The sequence below is a fragment of the Acanthochromis polyacanthus genome, chromosome 8 (assembly GCF_021347895.1).
Source record: "Acanthochromis polyacanthus isolate Apoly-LR-REF ecotype Palm Island chromosome 8, KAUST_Apoly_ChrSc, whole genome shotgun sequence".
Classification (NCBI taxonomy): domain Eukaryota; kingdom Metazoa; phylum Chordata; class Actinopteri; family Pomacentridae; genus Acanthochromis; species Acanthochromis polyacanthus.
Window position 1 is genome coordinate 11,833,952 of NC_067120.1, and position 21,697 is coordinate 11,855,648.

The 21,697-nt window shown below is 40.9% G+C and overlaps 1 protein-coding gene across 1 annotated transcript; it reads left to right on the forward strand.

The window, feature by feature from the left end:
- Positions 1–1,328: 1,328 nt before the first annotated feature.
- tbc1d2b (TBC1 domain family, member 2B) lies at positions 1,329–21,647 on the forward strand. The gene is made up of 13 exons (XM_051952382.1): positions 1,329–1,761; positions 4,287–4,437; positions 7,745–7,904; positions 9,169–9,326; positions 9,437–9,690; positions 13,352–13,777; positions 14,019–14,129; positions 14,306–14,502; positions 16,291–16,785; positions 16,854–16,971; positions 17,215–17,400; positions 18,530–18,651; positions 19,237–21,647. Exons 1-13 carry the CDS (start codon positions 1,420–1,422, stop codon positions 19,430–19,432), a joined length of 2,916 nt encoding a protein of 971 aa, XP_051808342.1. The 5' UTR covers positions 1,329–1,419; the 3' UTR covers positions 19,433–21,647.
- Positions 21,648–21,697: the final 50 nt, after the last annotated feature.

The window sequence follows — 21,697 nt, forward strand, 5'->3', positions numbered from 1 at the left end:
GAATATTGTAGCTAAAGTGCTGTACTTTTTAGGCTCATTGAAATGTTCACACGGCGTTCATTGTTACACACAATTTACTTACTAAAAGACGTATGCACAGGAAAAAAATTTGACAAATATGAGATGGCCAGGTGTGACCTTTTTTTTAAAAAAAAAAAAGTGTATTGAAGTGGAATGATCCCATATAGGCTATATGTTAGCAAACTGTGTTTACATGTATTGTTATATTGTGACTTATGGTTTCTGTGTGACAACCCAAGATGTTTTTGCCCATCTGATCCACTGCTGAAAAATTTCTGGAGTCTGTGGAGGCCAAAGCAGCCAGAAGGTTCTGGGTTCAATTCCCGGCCTGGAGTCTTTCTGTGTGGAGTTTGTAGTTTTGAGGTTCTCACTGAGTTCTCTGACCTCCTCCCAAAGACATAGCGAGAATAACTGGTGATTCTAAATTGTCTGTAAGTGTGAATATGAGTGTGCTTCACTGTCTGTCCCCTGTAAGGCCCAGTGACAGGCTGGTGGTCTGTCCAATGCGTCCTTTACCTTTGCCCTAAGATAAGCTCCAGCCCCCGTGACCCTACAGAGGATTAATCGGTGTATAGATAACGGATGGGCGGATGAGATGTTCAGGTGTGAACAGTTCTTTTTTTGTTGTTTAATTTGGTGTATTGAGGGGGTGCCCAATAGATCAGCTAGCTTTGCGGGCAACCCATGAACAGGGGTTAGAGTCCCCAACACAGCGGTTATGGGTTCAAATCCAGCTCATGACATGTCATTTCCCACCTCTTCTACGATTGTTTCCTATCTCTCTTTCACTGTCCTATCAAATAAAGGCAAAATGCCCCCAAAATAATAACTTTAATCAGGTGTATTGAGGTGGAATGACCATTTAGGCTATACGTTTGCCAGCTGTGTTTACATGTGTCTGCTCTCTCCTGGTCTCTGTGCTCACTGAAAACCAGCTATTACTTATGCATCAAGATTATCAGTGGCAACATCTGTCGTCCTCTTTGAAAAATTTATGGCAGCAGCTCCGAGGCCTCCTAAATGAGCAATCCAGCAATGCTCACTTGAAATGTTTAGCTGTATTTCTTCTATTTTGCATGTTTAGCACCTATCTGAGCACATCTACATTGTTTTCCAGGGTGTTATGTCACCAAAGACTGTTTTGGCAATTGCTGCAGGATTCTTGCTCCATCACCCCTCCGGCTGCGTCACATTGCTCATATTGTTAAACAGCACCACCTAGTGGAGATCCTGCACGACCCACCCACTCTCACTCCCACACACGCCCACGTCACTATGACAGCAAAAAAAAAAAACTACATCTCCCATGCTGCAACTGCGCAAGAGGCAGGCAGTCATGCGGATGGAAACAGGAGTGGGCATCCGCTGCGCTGCACGAAGAAGAAAGTTCGTGGAAAGATGCACGGAGAGGAGGATGGCAGCGAGGCGAACTCCTGCACGGCTTCCCGGATCGTCGCCTCCAAGTCCGTGGATGTGGCGGATGTCGAGGGCGCCAAGGAGCAGGCCTCCAAGCTGTGCGGCTACTTGAACAAACTGTCCGGCAAGGGGCCTCTGAGGGGGTACAAGCCGCGGTGGTTCGTGTATGATCCGAGGAAATGTTACTTGTATTACTTCAAGACTCCCCAAGACGTCCTGCCTCTGGGACACATCGAAGTGGGCGATGCGTGTTTCATCTACGACGTGGAGGCGGAGGAGGGTCAGTTTGAGATCCGCACCGGAGAGAAGGAGTTTCTGCTCAAGGTATAAAGTTTCCAGCATGTGTGTTTTTAGTGTGACAGCAGTGCTTGTGTTTTTTAAAAAGCTGTCATTTGTCACTTCCTTTCTTCTCCATGTGCAGACACACCCTTTGTAACTTCACTGATTTATTCTCAGCTTTGCATTCTCCTGACACGGACGTGATTCAGTTTTTGACCCTCCTGTTGTCCTCATTTACGGGCACTAAAAAATATTGTTTGCTTATCTGAAAGAAATCCAAAAATTCTGCGAAAAAAAATCTCCAAATTTCTGAAAATTTGCAAAACTTTCAGGACGAAAATTCCAATAATTCCTTGAAAGTTTTATTTAAAAAAAACACCCAAATTTGGCAAGAAAATATTTGTAAATATTTTCAAAAAATAAGTAAAAATATTTCCAAAAATCCTAAAAAATATCAAAAGTGATTACATATATATCAGTAAAAGTTCTGATACTTTCTTTAAAAACATTCACCAAAAAAAAATCGATTTTGGTTGATTTTTTTGTGAATGTTCTTAAACATTTTTAACATTTCTTTTTTCCACCAAACAATGTTCAAAGATTTCCCAAAAATGTTGAAAATGCGGACTTCAGAAGTTTCACTGTGAAAATATAGTTTTTGTCCCACATTTAAAATGGGTCAATTTTGACCTCTGGGACAACACAAGGGTTTAGCAGCAAAAAAAAAAAAAAGCTGCTTTGAAAATCACTTCCAGACCAGAGATTAATCAGCAAATGATGCAGCTGATTTCCCCTCCAGAACACACTGTCAGCCACCACTGTTTATGTTTCGGCTCTGATTTACATGCACATGAGCTCATCCCCGCCTTCTTGGCTCAAGTCATCCCATGTGATGATGCCTTCACTGTCCTGTCATGTGACAATGACGGGTTCAGGGGCAGGACAGGTGCCCCTGGTTGTTGCCAGCCTGGCTCCTACTGAGGCGGGGTTTTTTTTTTCCCTCAACAGATGGTGTGAATGGTTAATTCCAAACAGCTTGTGTACCCAGAGGCTGGAACTGAGACTGAAACCAGCGTCTGCTTGTTCACATGACAGATCTTAATAGTAACCTGTGGAGTCTTTAGCACAGCTTTTATCATTTCGCTGTTTAATGTGTCGTTATGTAGAAATGACGTGTCTTTCACCTTTGATCTGTACAATTCCTGTGTGTTGAGAATCCATTTTTATTGTGTTCTGTGGCTGACATAACTTGGAACTGTAAAATAAACAGTACAAAGATATAAAGACCCTTATTTCTGCCATTCCTCTAACCTCTTCACAACTAAATAGCCTCCCAGCTTTACAAGACAGTAAGAGCTTTATTCTTCAACAGAGGAACCAATAGTTGTGTATTTCAAACTTTATATAATCCTCATCCCCTGTCTAGGGTCTGCTTCCAGGTTCAGAATGAGCACCTTCCTTGCTGTTTGCCACATTTATTTACTTTCTAGAGCTGCTTCTGCTAACTCTAAAATGTCTCAGCACACCCGCTGTTCTGTTTGTGGCCTCAAGAGTGAACACAAAGCTCCTCATGCACTCCCAGCATACGAGGAACTAAAAGCCCAGTGGGTTACTTTTATTTTTGATGGCAATGTCACCACAACTATAGGAAAATGTTTAGTGTTGGCATGTTGTGTGGATAATTTTGCTAATATTACTAGTAGCTTTGATCGCATGCAGAGAGGTCAAAGCTATGTAGTAACAATAACACTTGGGCACATTCAGAGATGGCGGAAGGAGCAACTTTTAAACAAAGACTAGCATGGATAATGTGTTTTCATTTCACCTGTTAGGCTTCAGTGTAACCAGAACTCTTCCAGTGTTTACATCCGTTTCCTTCTCTCCTGCTCTCTGTGCTCACATGTACTGCATTTTGATACAGCCGGATCACCAATAAAGCTTTATTCATTCACACATTTTTATGCTTCTGTTGTCAGACGACAGTACAAGTGGAAACGGTGACTGAAACGCAGCGCATTGAGACTGTGTGATAACCAACAATCACTTCACTGATGTTTTCAAGCTGTGGCTCGGCACAGCTAAACAACTGATTTTTATAACCTCGTCGTCATCTGACAAACTCACTAAACACACAAGCTACAAACAGCAGCTGGACTTTGAATGTGGTTATATGACCGTGTAAAAATGGTCACTTGGGGAGCAATAGAAAGCTTTGGTTTCACACATGTAGTCACGTTTGTGTCGGCTGCCTTACTCTAAATCACAGAGAGAGTCTTCTTCCTGAAGAGAGCGATTTATACAGGCATAGTAACATGAAAGATCTTTTCAGTATTTTGAGCGGAAAAACTGAACGACACATATTGTTGACATGTGAGACTTTAATTAATTTGCTGGAAAGCACCACAATGTGAGACCTTTAACACATGATTGATTTTCCATTTTGAACAGAAGTGTGAGACGACTGTGTTTAAAATAGTATACTGAAACCTTCTCAGAGATGACGTTCTTATTTTTATCCATCCAGCTGAACAGCCGTGTGTGTGTGTTTTGTGTGTTTTGCGTGTTTTTAGGCCCCCAGCAAGCAGGTGATGCATTACTGGCTCCAGCAGTTGCAGCAGAAACGTTGGGAGTACAGCAACACCCGAGGCACCGGTCAGAGAGACAGCTGGAGCTCACCGACGCTGGCCTATCCTCCCACTGGCCTTGTAGGCAAAGATAATGGTAAGCACACACACGCACACATTTATACACTAGGCACATACAGTTTGGACACTCGTGTCACCACTCGGTCTCTTCGTGTCCATTCACCAGCTGAAGGTAAACACTGAAAGTTTCATATTTACACAACTGCTCCAAACACAGGAGCTGTTTTCATGCCAGGTTCCCAAGTTCCTACTGAAAGATTGTGTGGGAGTGGCGTTGTCAGGCTGATTAAATGAGAATAAACACAAGATAAAAGAAAGGAGTTCAAATCAGTGTTGTCTGAGGTGTGATTGTGTTTTAATGCACTCAGAGGCAGCCATCTTGTTCTGTGTAATGTTTGCTGTTATCAACGTTCTAGTGTACTCACAAAGCAGGCACAGTGAAAACAAGCTCGACTGTGAAGTGAATGAGCTGATATCAAACCTGATGTGTTATCATGATGTAAGTTATGTGCGCTTGCGTTCAGTCCTCCTGAAAGAGCTCACTTGGTAGTAGCCTCTAATATTTTTTTGGATATGTCTTAATCAGAAATTTTCTTTGTTTTTATATTCGTCAATATACAATTGAGAGACTTTTGAAATTTATGGGATATATCTTGCATACATGTTTATTCTAAGTAAAACTCATGTTTATTATGATCATGTCTTTACAAATTCCATAATTAATTATCGTTGAAACAATCACTTATGAAGAAAAATGACTGGATATCACTAAAATGTCGACTAAATAACTTTCTGAATTCAGTAACAACCACCTTCTAATTAGCTAAACAATCAGAAAATGAGCTTATTCAGAAATTGTTTCATAGTTCAGCCCTCTGCTTGTCACCTCATGTTTTACTGTGGAAAAAAAAAGAATGTGTGCAGCCAGCTTTTGTTTTTGTTCTATCCTGCTGGTGACATTTATTCAATCATATTTATCCAATCTGAAGCTATTCAGTCAGTTTATTCCAAAACTTTGCAGATAATGGTTAAAATACTGTTTTGTAGCAAGCTGCTGACTGATTTGGAATTCGAATAAAATGCGTTTTGCAGCTGAATGTTTCCACATGTACATAATCCCACTTAAAACGCTGAATGCAGCTTTGAACATCATATATTTATTTATTTCTGTTTATTAAACGTCACTGCTTATCCTGTAAAGATTAGAATGTAATACATCCGCATTTGCAGCTAATAAAGGATTGCGATCATAGACTGTATATATAGTGGACGTAGCATCTAGCTCCAGAATTAAAGCCAAGTTTTTGCATGTGTCAAAAACTTGCAATATCACGCCGTCCGCTAGGGTTGGCTCCAAAAAGCTTTTTCTCCATAGACCCCAATTCATTTTTGGAAAAAATAAAATTTGATAGACTGATTTTCTACAGCTCAGGATTTTTTCCCGTTAGTTTTCATGGTCAGAATGAGAGATCAGGTGGCCGATCTTAAAATAAATCAATACTGAATTTTAAATAAATCGTTAAAGTTGGCAGAGCCAGGGGGCGTGGCTATGCTTGATAGACAGCAACAGAAGCCTCTGCAGTAAAATGTGGGCGGGATAAGAGAGTTCTCAGCCAATCCTGCCCCTAGCTGCTCTCCAGTCCAGTCTGTTTGATGACGCTTTTTACGTCACTGGCTCCAAAAAATCCAAAACGGCGACCAGGAAGTAGCAAAATCCGGGCTTCATTTTGTCGACGTTGAAACCAACGGGTGACGTCACGGTTAGTTTACGCCTGGTTGCAATTCAGATAAATTTGTGTGTTTTCTTGACGTTTGAAGCTGCTTACAGATACGTGGCGCTCAGTCATCTTCTTGCTTTGGCTGTTCTCGCTGAGTGAAGTGAACTGTGAAGCTTTCTTCCTTTTCCTGTCATCATACACACCTTACACATATTTGTGTTTTCCAGAATAGTCTGGATGCCTGTCTGCCGTTCTTATCTCTGCTAATCAGTACCAGTATGGTGGTATTTAGTCTGATGTATTATACTCACATTCTTTTCTGGTGGATGGGGGCCAAACTGTTTCTAATCAGTGATAGTACAAAAAGTTGCTCCTCTGACACCAACTGTTGGATTCAGTTGGATACTGCTGCTGGTAGAATTGTTGTTTATACATTCACCACCTACTTTTGTCAGACATCTTTCATTTCTTTCTTGCTGGAACATTATCTTTGGCTAGTTTTATACTGAAGTTGCTGATTAACATTTAGTTTTGCTGTGATTCTGATCTGGATCTGGCAGTAATGTTTTACCAGATTCCACGTATTTAGCTGTTACTTGTGAGCCACAGTAACTCATATTTACTTTAACTTCTGTTTTAATGCTAATTCCAGGTGTTAATGTATTGTAAATTCTATGATAACATAATGTTGGTCTTTCACTGGTGATACTTTTTTGACGTGAAGGTTATAGACAACATTTTGCAAACTTTTATAACTCCAGCTTTTCTATCTACTGTCCGACAGTGACTAACTTTTGCAGTCTAAAATGTTTGTGAAATGGCATTGCTTTCTGATTTGTAGTTATTCAAGACCACTGAATTTGATATTGAGTGTTAAATTTCACAGTTATTGAGTCAGGCTTAGCGGAAATGTATTTAGCTTGCGGTATACTTTCACACTTATGAAAGCCGAAGTGCAGCTTTTCCTGAAAGCATATTTAAGTGATACAAAAATGGTCAAATGTGTTTGGCTATTTAGTCACATCCTGTGTTTTTCAGCGTCAGTAGACCTTGACCTTTTGTCACTGACTGACGGAGAGACGTGTGAAGTCAGCCAGGCTGTCAGTTCACCAGAATTCTCCCTCTAGCTCTGTTTTCTGTTGCTCCTTTTTAGTAAAAGTTTAACAAGTCTAACCTTTTCTTTTCAGTATTGCCAAGATGCTGGGCTGTCTGCTAATGCTGTTGACTGTAAAAGAAACCATGTCGTAATGTGTACACCCATTATTGTGCCATTAACAAATTAGCTGTATTAATTAAAGCTGGTTCAAGATAAAGATTGTTTTTCTCTGGAAACACCAGCTCAAATAGCTACCGTCCTACTTGAGTTGCACTGGAACCAGTTTGTTCACATGACCTCTGGTTTCCTGTTCAGCTGCTTCATCTGATGTGAAATGTTTCACTTTCCCAATTAATTTCGAACTTGATAGGAAATTATTTTTGTATTCGAAAATGCTACCAAAACTATAGCTGACTGGTGTAAGGCTGATCATGACCCCACAGACGTCCACACTGCTGTGAATAATGTTCTGAGTCGTGCAAACTGTTACTTTACTCTTGAATTTATTCAGACGGTGTGGACTAGTGATAGGACTAATGTTGCTTAATGGGCTCTGTTTTCTATTTCAGATGCTATTTTCTTCGAGAAGCCCTGTGAAAGCATGGAGAAAGTCCGCAGTGACTTTGCCATGGAGACGGAATCAGACGGTGGAGGAATGGTGGGGATCCAGTCAGCCAGAGGGCCCTCTGCTGCGTCCAACAACCCCCTCAACTTCTCCCTGAAGCTCAGGTAAGGCCCAGTGAAAGCTTCCCACAGTGTAGTTTGAGCCAAAAGGTTTGTTTTTTTTTTTTTTTTTAAAAAAAGGAAGTATATTGTCAAGTCTTTGTTTTGAGTCCCTGCTGAACAAGCGTAACTAGTTTGTCGGCTATGTGCCCCGATAAAGCTGAATTGAGGGAAGAAAACACCTCTCCAGTTCTCTCTGAGGCCGACTGCTGTAGAGGAAATGGTTACAACTATAGTTCGCTAGTTGCTCTAGTATGCAGTGGCCAACAGTTCCCCTTTTGGGCTGCACAACACATCTATTCAAAAGGTGCAACATGCTGAAATGCTAAAAATGTGACATGGGCATTGGAATTTGCTTTGTGTCCACGACGGAAAGAGAGCTCACTTATTAAGGTGCTCAGGAATCTGGAGCTGCCAAGGTGCCTAATAGCAATGGCACAGACTGTTGTGCATTTACACACAGCTACTAGTTGTGTGATGATACTTTTGCTTCCAAACATCAGCAGAATCATTCTTACAGTCATGGGAATCAGGAGAGTAATCTGTAGATATAGCAGTTAGTGAAGCCAGAACAGAGAATCAGAAAAGAAGCAGCTAAAATTCAACAGTATTAACAGCAAAAACTGTGATGGTTTGAGTCACAGTTGTGCTCACAAGGCGAGGATGAGGTGTGATCTGTTGTGGGGCTGCTGTAGATGACTATTGGTTGAAATGCACCGTTTGTCTTCTGAGGTGTAAATGGCTGAAGAATGTGGTTTAAACACCTCTGATATAAACAAGAGTTTGAGGCACGCAAGAATGGAATTCTGTTGCACACATGTAAACCTCATTTTCTTATGGTTGCAGTAATCACACTTTCAGTTCAATTCAAATAACTTTAATTGTCCCTAAGAGGCAATTTAAAAGGGCGTAGAAGCAGGTTAAAAAAGGACAACCAAACAGGCCACACAAATACACACAAAAAGACATAACATTCAAAACAGCATTGAAGGTGCTTGTAATTTTAAAGTGCATTTTGTTCAAATTACATGAAAAGCTTAGTAGAATTGAGTTATTGTCGGTCAAAACCCGTGTTTATTTTCATTCATGAATGCCTTCATAAGTACAATTTAATGCTTCACTTTCATGGTAATGTGTTTTATTACTATGTGACTTGTTTAGGTCTCTATTTCTATGATCGTGGGCCTTCTGAGTCCACTATAAAGACATCAACTAAGCAGACTGTGTCCTTTATCTCTGTGGATTTGAACAGCTTTTCCCTCTCTGACAGGAACTCCATGTCTATTCTGCGGCCAGGCAGAGCAGGCGAAAACAGACGCAGCGTGTTTTACACCAGCAACAACAACAGCAGTGCAGACGAGTGGGAGATGGTGGACGCTCCATCCAAGGACTTCCCTGATCAGAAACCTCATTCAGACACACACAGACGTACGTCCACTCTCTGCTGTCTGACTAACACACGCTCCCTATCCGGCTTACATTCCTCCTCCATGACAGATCAACAATGCCATCTGATAAACTTCTCTCTTTTCTCTCAGATTCCTTTGGATCGGCGTTTACTTTCGATTTTGTGCGCAACACCTCGCGGCCTAAGAAGCCTTTGCTTCGAGACATGATGGGCCCTGGAAGATTCGGTCGCAACGCTGAGACTCGTAGTGCTGAAAACTCGACAGTGGAGTGTAACGGCAGCAAACCTTTGGAGATGCAGCTTCGTCTCCAAAGTCAGCAGGAAGAACTGAACCAGATGCAACAGGAACAGGTCAAACTCCGAGAAGAGCTGGCCAGTCAGAAGGTACACTTATTAATCTTAATATTAGCATTTGATCTATGTGTGTGGATCACATGAGAGCATTAGATTCTAGGGGAGAGTTTTCAGCAGAAAGAAAAGCTTCAAAACACCATTATAGTCCTCATAGTGTGTGAACTATCCCTATTAGGGGAAATACCAAGATGACTAGAGTGATTCTACTACATTTACATGAATGAAGCAGAAGTCTGAGGTTGTGATATCTGACTGGGTGGTTTGGTAAAATTTTGATGTTCTCACTAACACAGGAAGGCAGAAAATGGTTAGTCATGCTTAAGCAAGAAACAAGGAAACAGCAGTTCTTCTGACAACAATCACAGCTGTGGAGCTCCTTCCCATTACTCTGTTCTGTTTTTGGTTTTTCAAAACAAGCTACGTGGTCAGAACGGCTGCAACAAGGCCGATGAGTAAATACAGCATAGGTTAGAGCGTTTTCCTAGGAAGTGTGGCATGCTTTCAGGTTACAGGAATAAACTGAGTAACTCTGAGTAGCTAAGTCAGCTGTGTCTCTCTCCATAAACACTGATGGACATGAGGAAATGTTCACTCACCTCTGACACTGTTGAGGTTAAGTGGACCAATTGTCCACCATTGTGTTGTTAATACTGTTGTTTTTATGCATTGCCTGTCCAAAAAAAGGTCACAACTTGGATTTAACTAAGCAAATAGGTAAGAGCCTTCCATTGGATAATTCCTGCAGTGATGACAACAACTTATTTAACCCTAGTTGATGCAGTGAGGAGCTTCTCATTTCTTAAACAACAGTGTTGGAAAACATATCCCGTGGTTGTTGAAAGGATGTTAATCTATCTCAGAAGGGTCAAATTATTGGCCTGCATCAAGCAAAGAAAACAACTAAAGAGATTTCTAAAACTACAGGAATAAGATTAAGAACCGTCCATCGCATTATTAAAATATGAAGGATAATGGTGAACCATCATCTACAAATGTGGGTGGAAAGAACTCTTAGCTGATCGTAGGACATCGGCAGTAGAACTCCCGTGTATGTTTAATAGTGAAAGTAAGAACATTTCCACGTTCACAATGTGACGAGAACTCAGAGGATTTGAACTAAACAGCCGTGTCGTGATGAAGTGTCATCTACGTCACAAATCAAGGGCCAGAGTCTTTGACTTGACTGTGTTCAAACGTTAAAGATCTTCAAAAAAATCACAGAGAGATGTCAGCATTCAGAGGCCGTGACAAAAATTCAGGAGTAATTCTTAGCAGTGATAACACCCCAAGAAAATCTAAAGATACTGAGCTGTGCTTCGTCTTCTATTCTGTAAGAGTTGGTCATTTCTCCACACCTATGGGGCGTATGATAGGAGTGACAGTTTTGACACCATTATACTTTTCTAAATCTATTGGTCAGATCATGATGTCAGGTTGTCATATTACACCCCCAGATCTCACTTCACTGAGGATAAACGCATTAAGTTATCATTCGGTCATGTTCAGACTTTTTCCTCCACATCTTACCCTTATCATTTCCAGATAGATTTCACGCATATTATACCGTTGAGTATTGTTAAGTTTAGGGCTGGACCCGAATATCCGAATATTCGTTCGCTACGCCACTATCCGGATATTAATTTTGGTATCCGAATATTCGCCACTGTGTGTGCCCATATTTTTGCTATATTGTGGGGACCAAATGTCCCCACAACTGTAGGAAAACCAAAAACTATGTCACTTGTGGGGACCTCATTTTGGTCCCCACAAGTTTAAACAGTGTTTTCTTGGCCATGTTGTTGATACTGAAAAAAGTAAAAGTGCAAAAACGTTTCTTTAGGGTTAGCCATTGTTTTGGTTAGGGTAAGGGTTAGGGGTTAGATATGAATGGGAGTCAATGGTATGTCTCCATAATGATAGCAAGACACACACATGTGTGTGCGTGTGTGTGTGTCCTCCATAGACACACACACACGCACCATCAAACATCAGTCATTACTAGAATATTCATCAATATATATTTTTACGTATGTTTTAACTCTGGTCTGGTATTTGCCATAATTAAGTCATCTTTTACTTCTAGCACACATCTTTTGGGCGAGCAGTGCATCTTATGTGTCATGTTGGGCCTACACAGAACTAAGTTATACTACTTTACACCACTATTGCGATCTGTGTTAATCCACAGTGCAAGCAGCATTTTTTTTGGACACACTTCTGTTGCTTCTGATGCTTAAACAGCGATGTTTATTGAACAAAGCAATACTACAGTTATTCAGTTAAATCCACAGACCTCTCTGTGAGCAGTTTTCTACCTCTGTTTCGAAAACTGTTCCTTAAAAACGCCGCATGCTTCATTCTATTCCACAGTTACTTAATCAACTTCTGTATGACCGACAGCATGCAGGTTGTGTAAGTGCGCACGTTGCACATTCATCGTTGCAAATGTGAGACCCACATGTGTGCACATTAGGCCACATTTCCTCCCTGCAGTATGTGTAATGATATACATAGCTATAGTAAACTTCTGTTATTGATTGTCATGCTCTGTAATTAGATAAAGTGGGTTATCTGGGCACAGTGGTGCTTGTGTGACATGTTGCTTCGGTCAGCATGGCCTCCGTCAAACACGTGCAAGATTTCTCCCAGGAAATTGTTCAGCCGAAGTAGTAAGCTACTAAGATCTTGATGCCTGCAGTTCTGTTAGTAAATAATACTTAAACAAAGCAATGCTATTTTTTTAGATAACAGTGTAAATGTATAATTTGTGAGATTTTTTTGTTAATATAATAATTTTGTAATTGTAACTGAGGTACAGGTGTACAAAATTAGCTTTTTAATCTCCACTCGCATTGCCTCGAGAGACAAGTCAGCCTCAACACAAACACGTTTAATGTCGTGAGTCTTTGACTGAGAGCTTCACAAACTTTACAGTGCAGTAAAATTAAATCCAGTCTGGTTCAATATACTGAAAAACTGAGGCACACGTCTGTTCTCACATATTGTAATTTTATAATAAACCACTATAAGCTCGTACTTATTTATTCAAATTTAGTCCATTCTGCCCACTCTGCAAACAAAAGACCATTTTCCATTGCAGACCCTTTCAGATTTAGGATGGACTGAAACTTTGAGTGTATTTTGACTGCAGAAACCGCCCCTTTAGGACCACTTTCAGGGCCGTTTTTGTGAAAGAAAAGAGTACTTTTGCAAGAGTCGGTACTTCTGAGCAGATCTGAATACCTGCTAACTGGAGCTCAGCATTGATTGGCTAAACGTGGAGAAGACAACGGCGACATATCTTCACGTTCTTCTCTCAAACATCACTATCAACAGTGTAGTTTGTCTTACAAGCTAAGAAACAACAACAACGCATCAATAATCTCACTCCCTGTATTGCGTATGTATCCTACACTGTGGTGGAAGCAAAAAGGCTGAATGGACCAATAAAGAGTCTGTTCCTGTAAATACTGGCGGTACCATGTCTCTGCTCTAAGTTCCTGCAGTGAAAAACCACCTAAAATGAGCTGCTAAGATGAGATGACTTGTTGCATTTTACATCCACAACATAATTTATAAATGTACCCCAGTAAAACAAGAAAAGATTTGGATTATTAGAGCCATGTTTTCTGTGAGCCGTGATCCTAACCCTGCAGGATGGTGTGACCAAAACTTGCTTTTTATCACCCAGGAGCTGGTGAGACTTCTGCAACAGACTCTGAGAACCTCCCAGTGTGACAGGCCGACAGTCCGCCGTCCGAGCCAGCCTCCAGATTCATCTGCACCCCCCGACCAGCCCCAAACTCCAGAAGCGCCCCAGGAAGAAGTGGTGCAGATGGAGGCCCTGCTTCAGGAAAGAGACGCACAGGTTCAGTCCTTGTGCGTCCACATGGAGCGTCTCGCCCTGGAGAAGGAGAGTCTGCAGCAGGAGTTGAAGGGCCTGAAAATCAAGGTTGGAGAGATTAACGACCAGCTGGGAATGCTGATGGAGACGATCCAGGCGAAGGATGAAGTCATCATGAAGCTGTCACAGGAGAGTTCAGAGCAGAGCGGAAATCCAAATGACAGCAATTCACCACCACCTCATAAAGAGCAGCAGGAGGTTGACATCCTGAAGGTACAGAAGCAGAAATCTAAGCCAAACTGATAGAGATGAAAAGCTGCAAATCATAATAAACTGAAGCACTTAGTCTGAGGAGGGAATTCAGTGTGAAAATAAGTTCAATGGAAAAGTTGATATCTTGTTATAGAATTCTTTTTCGTAAGCTTTAGTTTACTATAAAATACATATTTTGTTATATTCTGTAATTCTCCCAGATTAACTTGACGCATTGTATGTTTTTTTTTTTAACTTTCAGGACAGTCTTCAAGGATACAAATCCCAGAACAAATTCTTGAACAAAGAGATCCTGGAGCTGACAGTGTTGCGCAGAAATGCAGAGAGTAGAGAAAAGGCTTTAGACGCAAAGGTATGATCATGTGTTGGTGGTTAATGTTACATTACTCTGTTAATAGAAAAAGGAAGTCTGAGTAGCTTAAGGGGAAGTCCAGTATTGACCTTAGCTGGTACGCCCCAAACCTAAAAATGACAAGCAGAGAAAATGAAAAAGGTTGTTTGTGCCCTCTTCTCTTATCTTTGCCGCAGTGTACGGCCCTGGAGGCCAAGTTGTGTCAGGTGGAGAGTAAGTACTTGGTGCTGCTTCAAGAGGTGAAGACTCCAGTCTGTTCATCTTCAGAGCAGAGTCCTGCCCGAGAGGTCATCTCCAGATTATTAGAGGACGCACTGCAGGCAGAGAGCCCAGACCAGCACGAACACCACATCTTCAAACCAAACACTGTCAGGTACATAGGTGCTTTTGGGTTATGATTTATTTTAGCTCTCTGAAGCCCAAGCAGTTTCTCTGCATTGCTTCTGTCACATTGTTACTCACCGTTGGCTCATTTTTTACTGCAATATAAAGTCGTGAACTTTTGTGGAAACAAAACAAAAATGACTAGAAATAGGAAGAAATAAAAGCATGTCTTTTGTGCTGTAAAACAAAGTTATAATGCCATAATTGTAAAAAAAAAAAAAAAAAAAAAAACTACAAAAGTTGATTTTTTTATATTATTTATTTTCCCAAAATTGAAGTTAATTTAAGCACAAGACACTCCAAACAAGAAAGATGCGCACTCAGTGAAGGACCCTGGATCCCTGACCCATAACTATACACACCAGTGAGCAGTGATTCCTAACACATCTCTGGGGGTCATCAGGTGGAAACCTCCCTTCAACAATGTTTCGCCTATTAAGTCCCGCAACCCCTCCAAGAGGCTAGGTGGTAAATTCTGGCATCTGAGATTGCCCAGGCCTGTTCAGGAGATGCTCCAGGCAGTGACCAGTGCCGATGCTACCTGTTAGCTAGTGCAAGATGCTGAATACCTCCTGCCAACTGCTAAAAAATGACAAAGAAACTATACAAATAGACTCTCCAAACCTGCTAGTGCTAACTCTAAATGCTAATGCTAGCTGCAAGACTACCACCATGTCCAAAGCAAACTTACAACTGACAAAGAAGCTAGACAAGTCAGCTGAGCTCACTTGCTAATGGTACATGCTAATGTTAACCGCTACAAGAAAATTAAAGTCAACATATGCAACAATTTTCCAAGTGCCTACAGGTGTTACCAGCGCTGGAAAAAAAAAATGTGGCTCCACATATTATAGATATTTTACTACTTTATCTGTCCCCTATCTACTCTGTGTTATCACAACCTGCCGTTCAACCCAGGTCAGCCGTAAAGTCCCAGAATTTATGTCACCTGACTGTTTGGCTGCAGCTGAGTCACTCATGGCTTCACAGTTGCACAAAGGAGTACAAAATGTTCAGTTTTTTACCGACTACGGTAAAAGCAAATGATTTATTTTGGATGAATTTTTAACCTTTTTCAAAAAAGTATAATGATTGTAAACTTAAATTTGGTGATTTTTTTACGAAGAAACTGTATGACAGAGATGAGTAGTTAATAGGACTGTTGGAAGTCGAAAATACAACAATTTTTTTCAGTTTTATTTGTTCTTTTTTAAGCCCGCTGACTGTTAAATTGCTCAGCAGATCTCATGTGAGAAATGTAGAGGAAAATAGAAATGCAGAGCACAGTACATGAGCTATCAAATTGTAGTGAGAAAATTCAGGCACATTGACTGCAGCTTTGCAGAAAAAAATCAGTGATATAAAAGGCAACAATATCAAGTAATTAAAGGTGTGTGGTAATATGTAGACCCAGCATTTTGTGAATTACCACATTAGAAAAACACTGGCCTTAACAGAACCAGATACAAATAGCTCACAAGACCTGTTCTGCTTTGATTAACTGCATGGGATTATTCTAGACTGGAAAAACTAGCTCAGCTAATTGGTATTTCTGTTACGGTTTGCTCTGTCTTCAGTGCAAGTTCTGGCATGTCTTTTGTGACTCATAAATATGTGTTGTTAGAAATTCAGGAGACCCCGGAGTAATGTGGAGCTGAAGACTGGTTGAGGAAATATTCTTCAACCGCCAGCTTTCAGCAACTCTGGTAATTATTTGAGCATTCACTGACTGATGATGATTTCTCCTCATTTTCTCTCTGCCTTGATTGAATATCAGTGAGTACGACGTGTTCGGCTTCAAGACAGTCCCTGAGGAAGAGGAAGAGGAAGAGAAGCTGGTTGCGAAGGTGAGAGCCTTGGAGCTGAAGTCTCTGTCCATGACGGACCAGGAGGTGTCCGTCGGGGTGAAGTGGGAGAACTACCTGACCAGCACCATGAACCGAGACCTGGTTCGCTCCCCTGAGCTCAAGTCGCTGATTCGCTGCGGCGTTCCTCATGAGCACCGATCCCAGGTGTGGCGCTGGTGTGTCTCCTTCCATGTCAAGAAGTTCAGAGACCAGCTGGCACCAGACTATTATGAGACGTTGCTGAACATGGCCCGGGAGAGGCCCAACCCGGCATCGAAGCAGATCGAGCTGGACTTGCTGCGTACTTTACCCAACAACAAGCACTACGCCTCCCCGAGTGCAGGCGGCATCCAGAAACTCAGGAACGTACTGATGGCTTTCTCCTGGAGGAATCCAGATATCGGCTACTGTCAGGGACTAAACAGGTACGGGAGAAGTTCTTCTTTTGTGCTTTGGGATTAATTTTTATTTTAATTGTTTGTAATTTCTTTAGGTTGGCAGCCATCGCCTTGCTCTATTTAGACCAAGAGGACGCTTTCTGGACCCTTGTAGCAATTGTGGAGGTCTTCATGCCAAGAGACTACTACACCAAGACTCTGCTCGGCTCACAGGTGAATAACTTGAGGTCGAGTTACTGCGTCCTTATCAGATTTTACAAGTTTCTCTGCTGTCTCTGATGTCATATTCATGTGACTCTGGCTGCTGACGATGACATTCCAGAGCAGGAGTGCAACACAGTGGTCATCACTGTTTGTTTTCTTTCCCTCTGTTGGATTTGACCCCATATCTGCAGTTTAAATAACAGCCTCAGCTAGCTATAAAGAGATTGAAATGTCTTGTTTGGGTTTGTGCAGGTCGACCAGCGTGTGTTCAAAGACCTGATGAGTGAGAAGCTGCCGCGGCTTCATGGCCACTTTGAGCAGCACAAAGTCGATTTCTCCCTCATCACCTTCAACTGGTTCCTGGTGGTGTTTGTGGACAGCGTCGTGAGCGACATCCTCTTCAAGGTCTGGGACGCCTTTCTGTTCGAAGGACCGAAGGTAAGCGTGGCAAAATACAACTGTGATCCTCAAATTTCACATGTATGTCTGGACGTGCTCACAGAGTTTGGAAGAAAACAAACAAAAAAAAAACTAGATAAGGAGATTTTTGGAAACTGTGATTCAGTTGCCTGAGACTTTTACCTGATTCTATGCGTCAAAAGTCTATTTAGTCTTTGGTTTAAGGGGAAACAAACAAAGCTCCACTATTTATTATGTCATTAACAATGATTTAAATACATGTGTGTTAAATAGTTACTTATATTAATGATCCTGCAGAAAATGATCACCCGACCCTGCCGTCTCCTGTAGCCCCACTGACATGGACCAAACTGATTTTACACTTTTTTCTATTTTTAAATTGAAGATTTATTTCTGGGCATTTTTTGTTTTTATGCTGAAAGGGACAATGGAAGGAGAGATGCTAATGACGCAAAGTGAATGGCCTCCTATTGAGTCTTTTGTAGTTCTGCCTCCAAGTTGCTAAAAACGGCAATTTATGCAACATTGAATATGTAATAAATCATTTCTGGCCACTTGGTAGTGAAAATAATCTGAGAATGGTAAATGGTAATGGTAAATGGTCTGTATTTATATAGCGCTTTACTATACCTGCAAGAACACAGCAGTGACATATAAATGCTTATGGCCAATATTGAAAAGCTGCTTCATTAGACCTTCAGTACTTTTGAGCAACACCAGCTTTCATTTAGATTCATGTTTTTTTTATACCAGATAATTGCAAGGCTAATAATTATTCTCCTTTTTTGGTTTTAGGCTTTGCTGACTCCTAAAGGAAATATCTAACTTTTTAGCTGCTTAATGCTTCGCTATGTTCCCCTGTCTGTCCAACTATGCTCCTGAGCAGTTAGTGTGCAGTTTTCTCTTTCAAAACAACACAATCGGATAGGTGGTGTGAACCAAAACTGTGCGCCACACAACAAAAACTATCAAGTTAAAGGGCAGAGTGACACTCAAGGCTTTAATGGTAATTCACCATTGACAGTGTCCTCAGAGGATATGTTGTTGTCAGGCGTTCCTCCAGACATGATAAATACCGTTATGGTATGCAGCCACACAGGGGAAGTCATGAGGTGGATTTCACAGCTTTGATTATTTTCCTCCACAGATCATATTTCGTTTCGCCCTCGCTCTCTTCAAGTACAAAGAAGAGGAGTTTTTGAAGCTGCAGGATTCCACGGCCATCTTCAAGTATCTTCGTTACTTCACGCGCACAATCCTGGATTCAAGGTATCGTAACTGCAATTTGTAGTGGAGTTCGCAGTCAAAAAAACATAGCAGTGTGAAATGCATCAGTTTCGAGCAAAATAATAACCTAGAAATAGTTAATGAGATCTCACTTATGGGTATCCAGAGACTCAAGCTCATCAATAGCTACACAACAAGACGTGGTAGCAGCTCTGTGTGTCAATGAAGTATTATTGTCGACGTACAAAAATGATCCCAAAAATATTACAGTTCCAGCCATGATGAATTTGTCTAGTGTGTTTAGATGTTTTATAGGATAAAAGTAGAGTTTGACCTGCTGGTGTCATGAGAGGAAAGCTTTGAGAGATCACTAAAGTCAGAATTCTTCATCATTTTGAGACAATTAATGCTCCAAATATTTGCTAAGACATTTCGGTCCAGATACCAGACGGTTGTGGAACAGTAGCCAGCACATATTGGCAAAGTCATGCAAGTTGAAGTTATAACAAAACCTGACAAACACAGATGTCGTGATGTCAAATACAGTTCAGTACATCTGCACAGAAACGAGCATGAATTTAAAAATCCTTCCAGACTCACAGGACTGTGTTGTTTTCTACTTTCCAGGAAACTGATGAACATCGCATTTGTGGACATGAACCCGTTCCCCATGAGGCAAATCCAGAACCGGCGCTCGTTCCATTTGGAGAAAGTCCGTCTGGAGCTGACGGAGCTGGAGGCGATCAGACAGACCTTCCTCAGGGAGCGCGAGACGAGTCAGGACAGACGCAGCTTCGTCAGCGACGATGAAGAGGATAACTGACCTCGAGCTCGTCACGTTTCGCGGCTAAAACATGAAGACAAAGAGATCCCCTCCACAGACCAGTGAAGTGTTGCAGCTGCAAAGGGAGTTTTTCACCATTTACTCATTGGAGTTGGTCTCTGCATCAGAGCTGGACCAATCAACTTTCTTTCGATTTCGAGTCAAATTGCAACAAAGGACCAAAATGTTACCGGCTGAGCGGGCTTTTTATCAGTATTCCTGCCATTTTTTAAAATTGTGTAAACGCCTTACATGCCGTACGCTTGTGTGTTTATGTGATGACCGATACAGTATGCTTCACCTGTGGCTCTTCAGTGCCAAGCTCACCTTTGCAGTCCGAATCAGTATTTTCAAACACTTGGCTGTGATCTCTCACAAGTTAGGGATTTCTTTTGTGCCTGTTGAAGGAATTTTTGCATTTTTTTAGCTTCAGTTCTCATTAGAATTCAGACTTTGTGCTTTCTTTGCACCCAATTCCTTGCTTAAATCTCTTATTGTTGTTTACCTAAATCCTTTTTTTAAATTCTTTTAAAAGTTGCCACTCAGCAACTCATTTTTGTATTTGATGTCTGTCTTTTGATGCACTTAAATCACTTCATGCTGAAGTGAAATGTTGCTGAAACTTAAGTCTTAAGGCCATCAAAGCTGTATGTAGTTAAAATACTGCAGAGATTGAAAACAGAACGTTCACGTGTTATCAGTTGCATTAACAACATGTAGATCATTCTGTGGAAGACTCTGCTTGTATTTTTATATACACAGCATTAGTATGTATCACGCTAATATACTAGTATATATCATACTAATGCAGTGGCCAGTCCAGTTTTTATCTAAACTTATTTGGCACTTTTTTGCAAGATCAGTGTGATTTAAAATATATTGCCAAATTATTACCATTTAATAAAGACATATCACGAAAAGGTCACACTTATATTTGTACTGACAGCTCTTGATTGCATCAGTTTACTTAGTTTTAGTATATTCCATTTTTTTCCCCAAGTATTCTTCTTGATTTTGTTCAAAGGATCCAATTTCCCCTTGTATTATGCTGGGATTGTTTTTCTGAGCCCCTACTCCACATGCTGTTGTATTTGCATGCTTTGTCCTCAGTGTGGCAGTATAACCTTTATCTCCCTGCAGGCTACACTCGGTCACAGGTACCTTCCACACAGTGTGACTGTAGGTAATCTGAAATGACTGTGAGGTCAGTCTGTCTGTCGATTGTTGTGTGAAAGTGGAAATATGGTTTGGAAAGTATGAGGGAAGTATTTCACGGGATTTTCTAGTTATGTGTAGCAAAATCTTTCTCTCTTCCACATTCAGGTACTTACAGACTCTTTATCACTGTGACTATAATCTCTACGTTTCCTGTTTTTAGCATTTTAACAAACCAGGATGGGAAAGTTGATGTTCTGGACATCAGAATATCTTTATATTTGTTTGATCAACTGTGTTGGAACTCGTTGAATGGGATTCTACAGGAGAGGGACAAATTTCTCGCCTTTTCTTGTGTGCTGATGTTTTGTTTACAGCTCTTTTTTCCTAATTGACTTTAAGTGTTTACAGAAATCTCTGCTTTCAAGTTCAAAATCAACCACTTTTCCTCTGTCAGCCACAGTGTTCATTCTTTTTTTTTTTTCTTGTACTACCTGAACTCGTGGACAAACGGCAGAAATGAGTTTGTTTTGATGATTGAAGTAGAAGTGTAGAGGTAGAAATGTAATTCTTTTTGAGAGCTGGTCTCTCTGGAGATCCAAAATTCCAAAGTTAATTGGTTTAAGATTGAACATTTTCTTATGTAAACCCACATTGTCAAAAGGCTCATACAGCAGGTGTCCATGTTTACTCAATGCACAGCTAAGGCTAGTCTGCATGCTTTTTGAATATTTTGTGCCACTTTGATGTTCACATTGAATAAGCTATATTCAAAATAATCGTCCTTTTCGTCTCTCCTCTTTTACTTTCCTCTCTTTGTTTTGCTTTTCTCTGCAGTTTATTGCACAAAGGTGATGACGAAATTAATTCAGAATGGCATAGGGCACTTCCTTTTTCTTTTTTTGTATGTAAATCTCACTAAATGTCCTGTTTGTTGCTAATCACTATCATTAATGTTGAAAACTGCAAAGCTTTTATGTTTCACAGTTGTGTATATGCTGCCTCATATTTTTTGCAAAACCAGTTAAAAGACAACTTCAATAAATAATGGCTGACTGAACGTGTCGTGTCTCTTTAGCAGGTGTTGAACCTCGTTTTAGCAATTTCTCA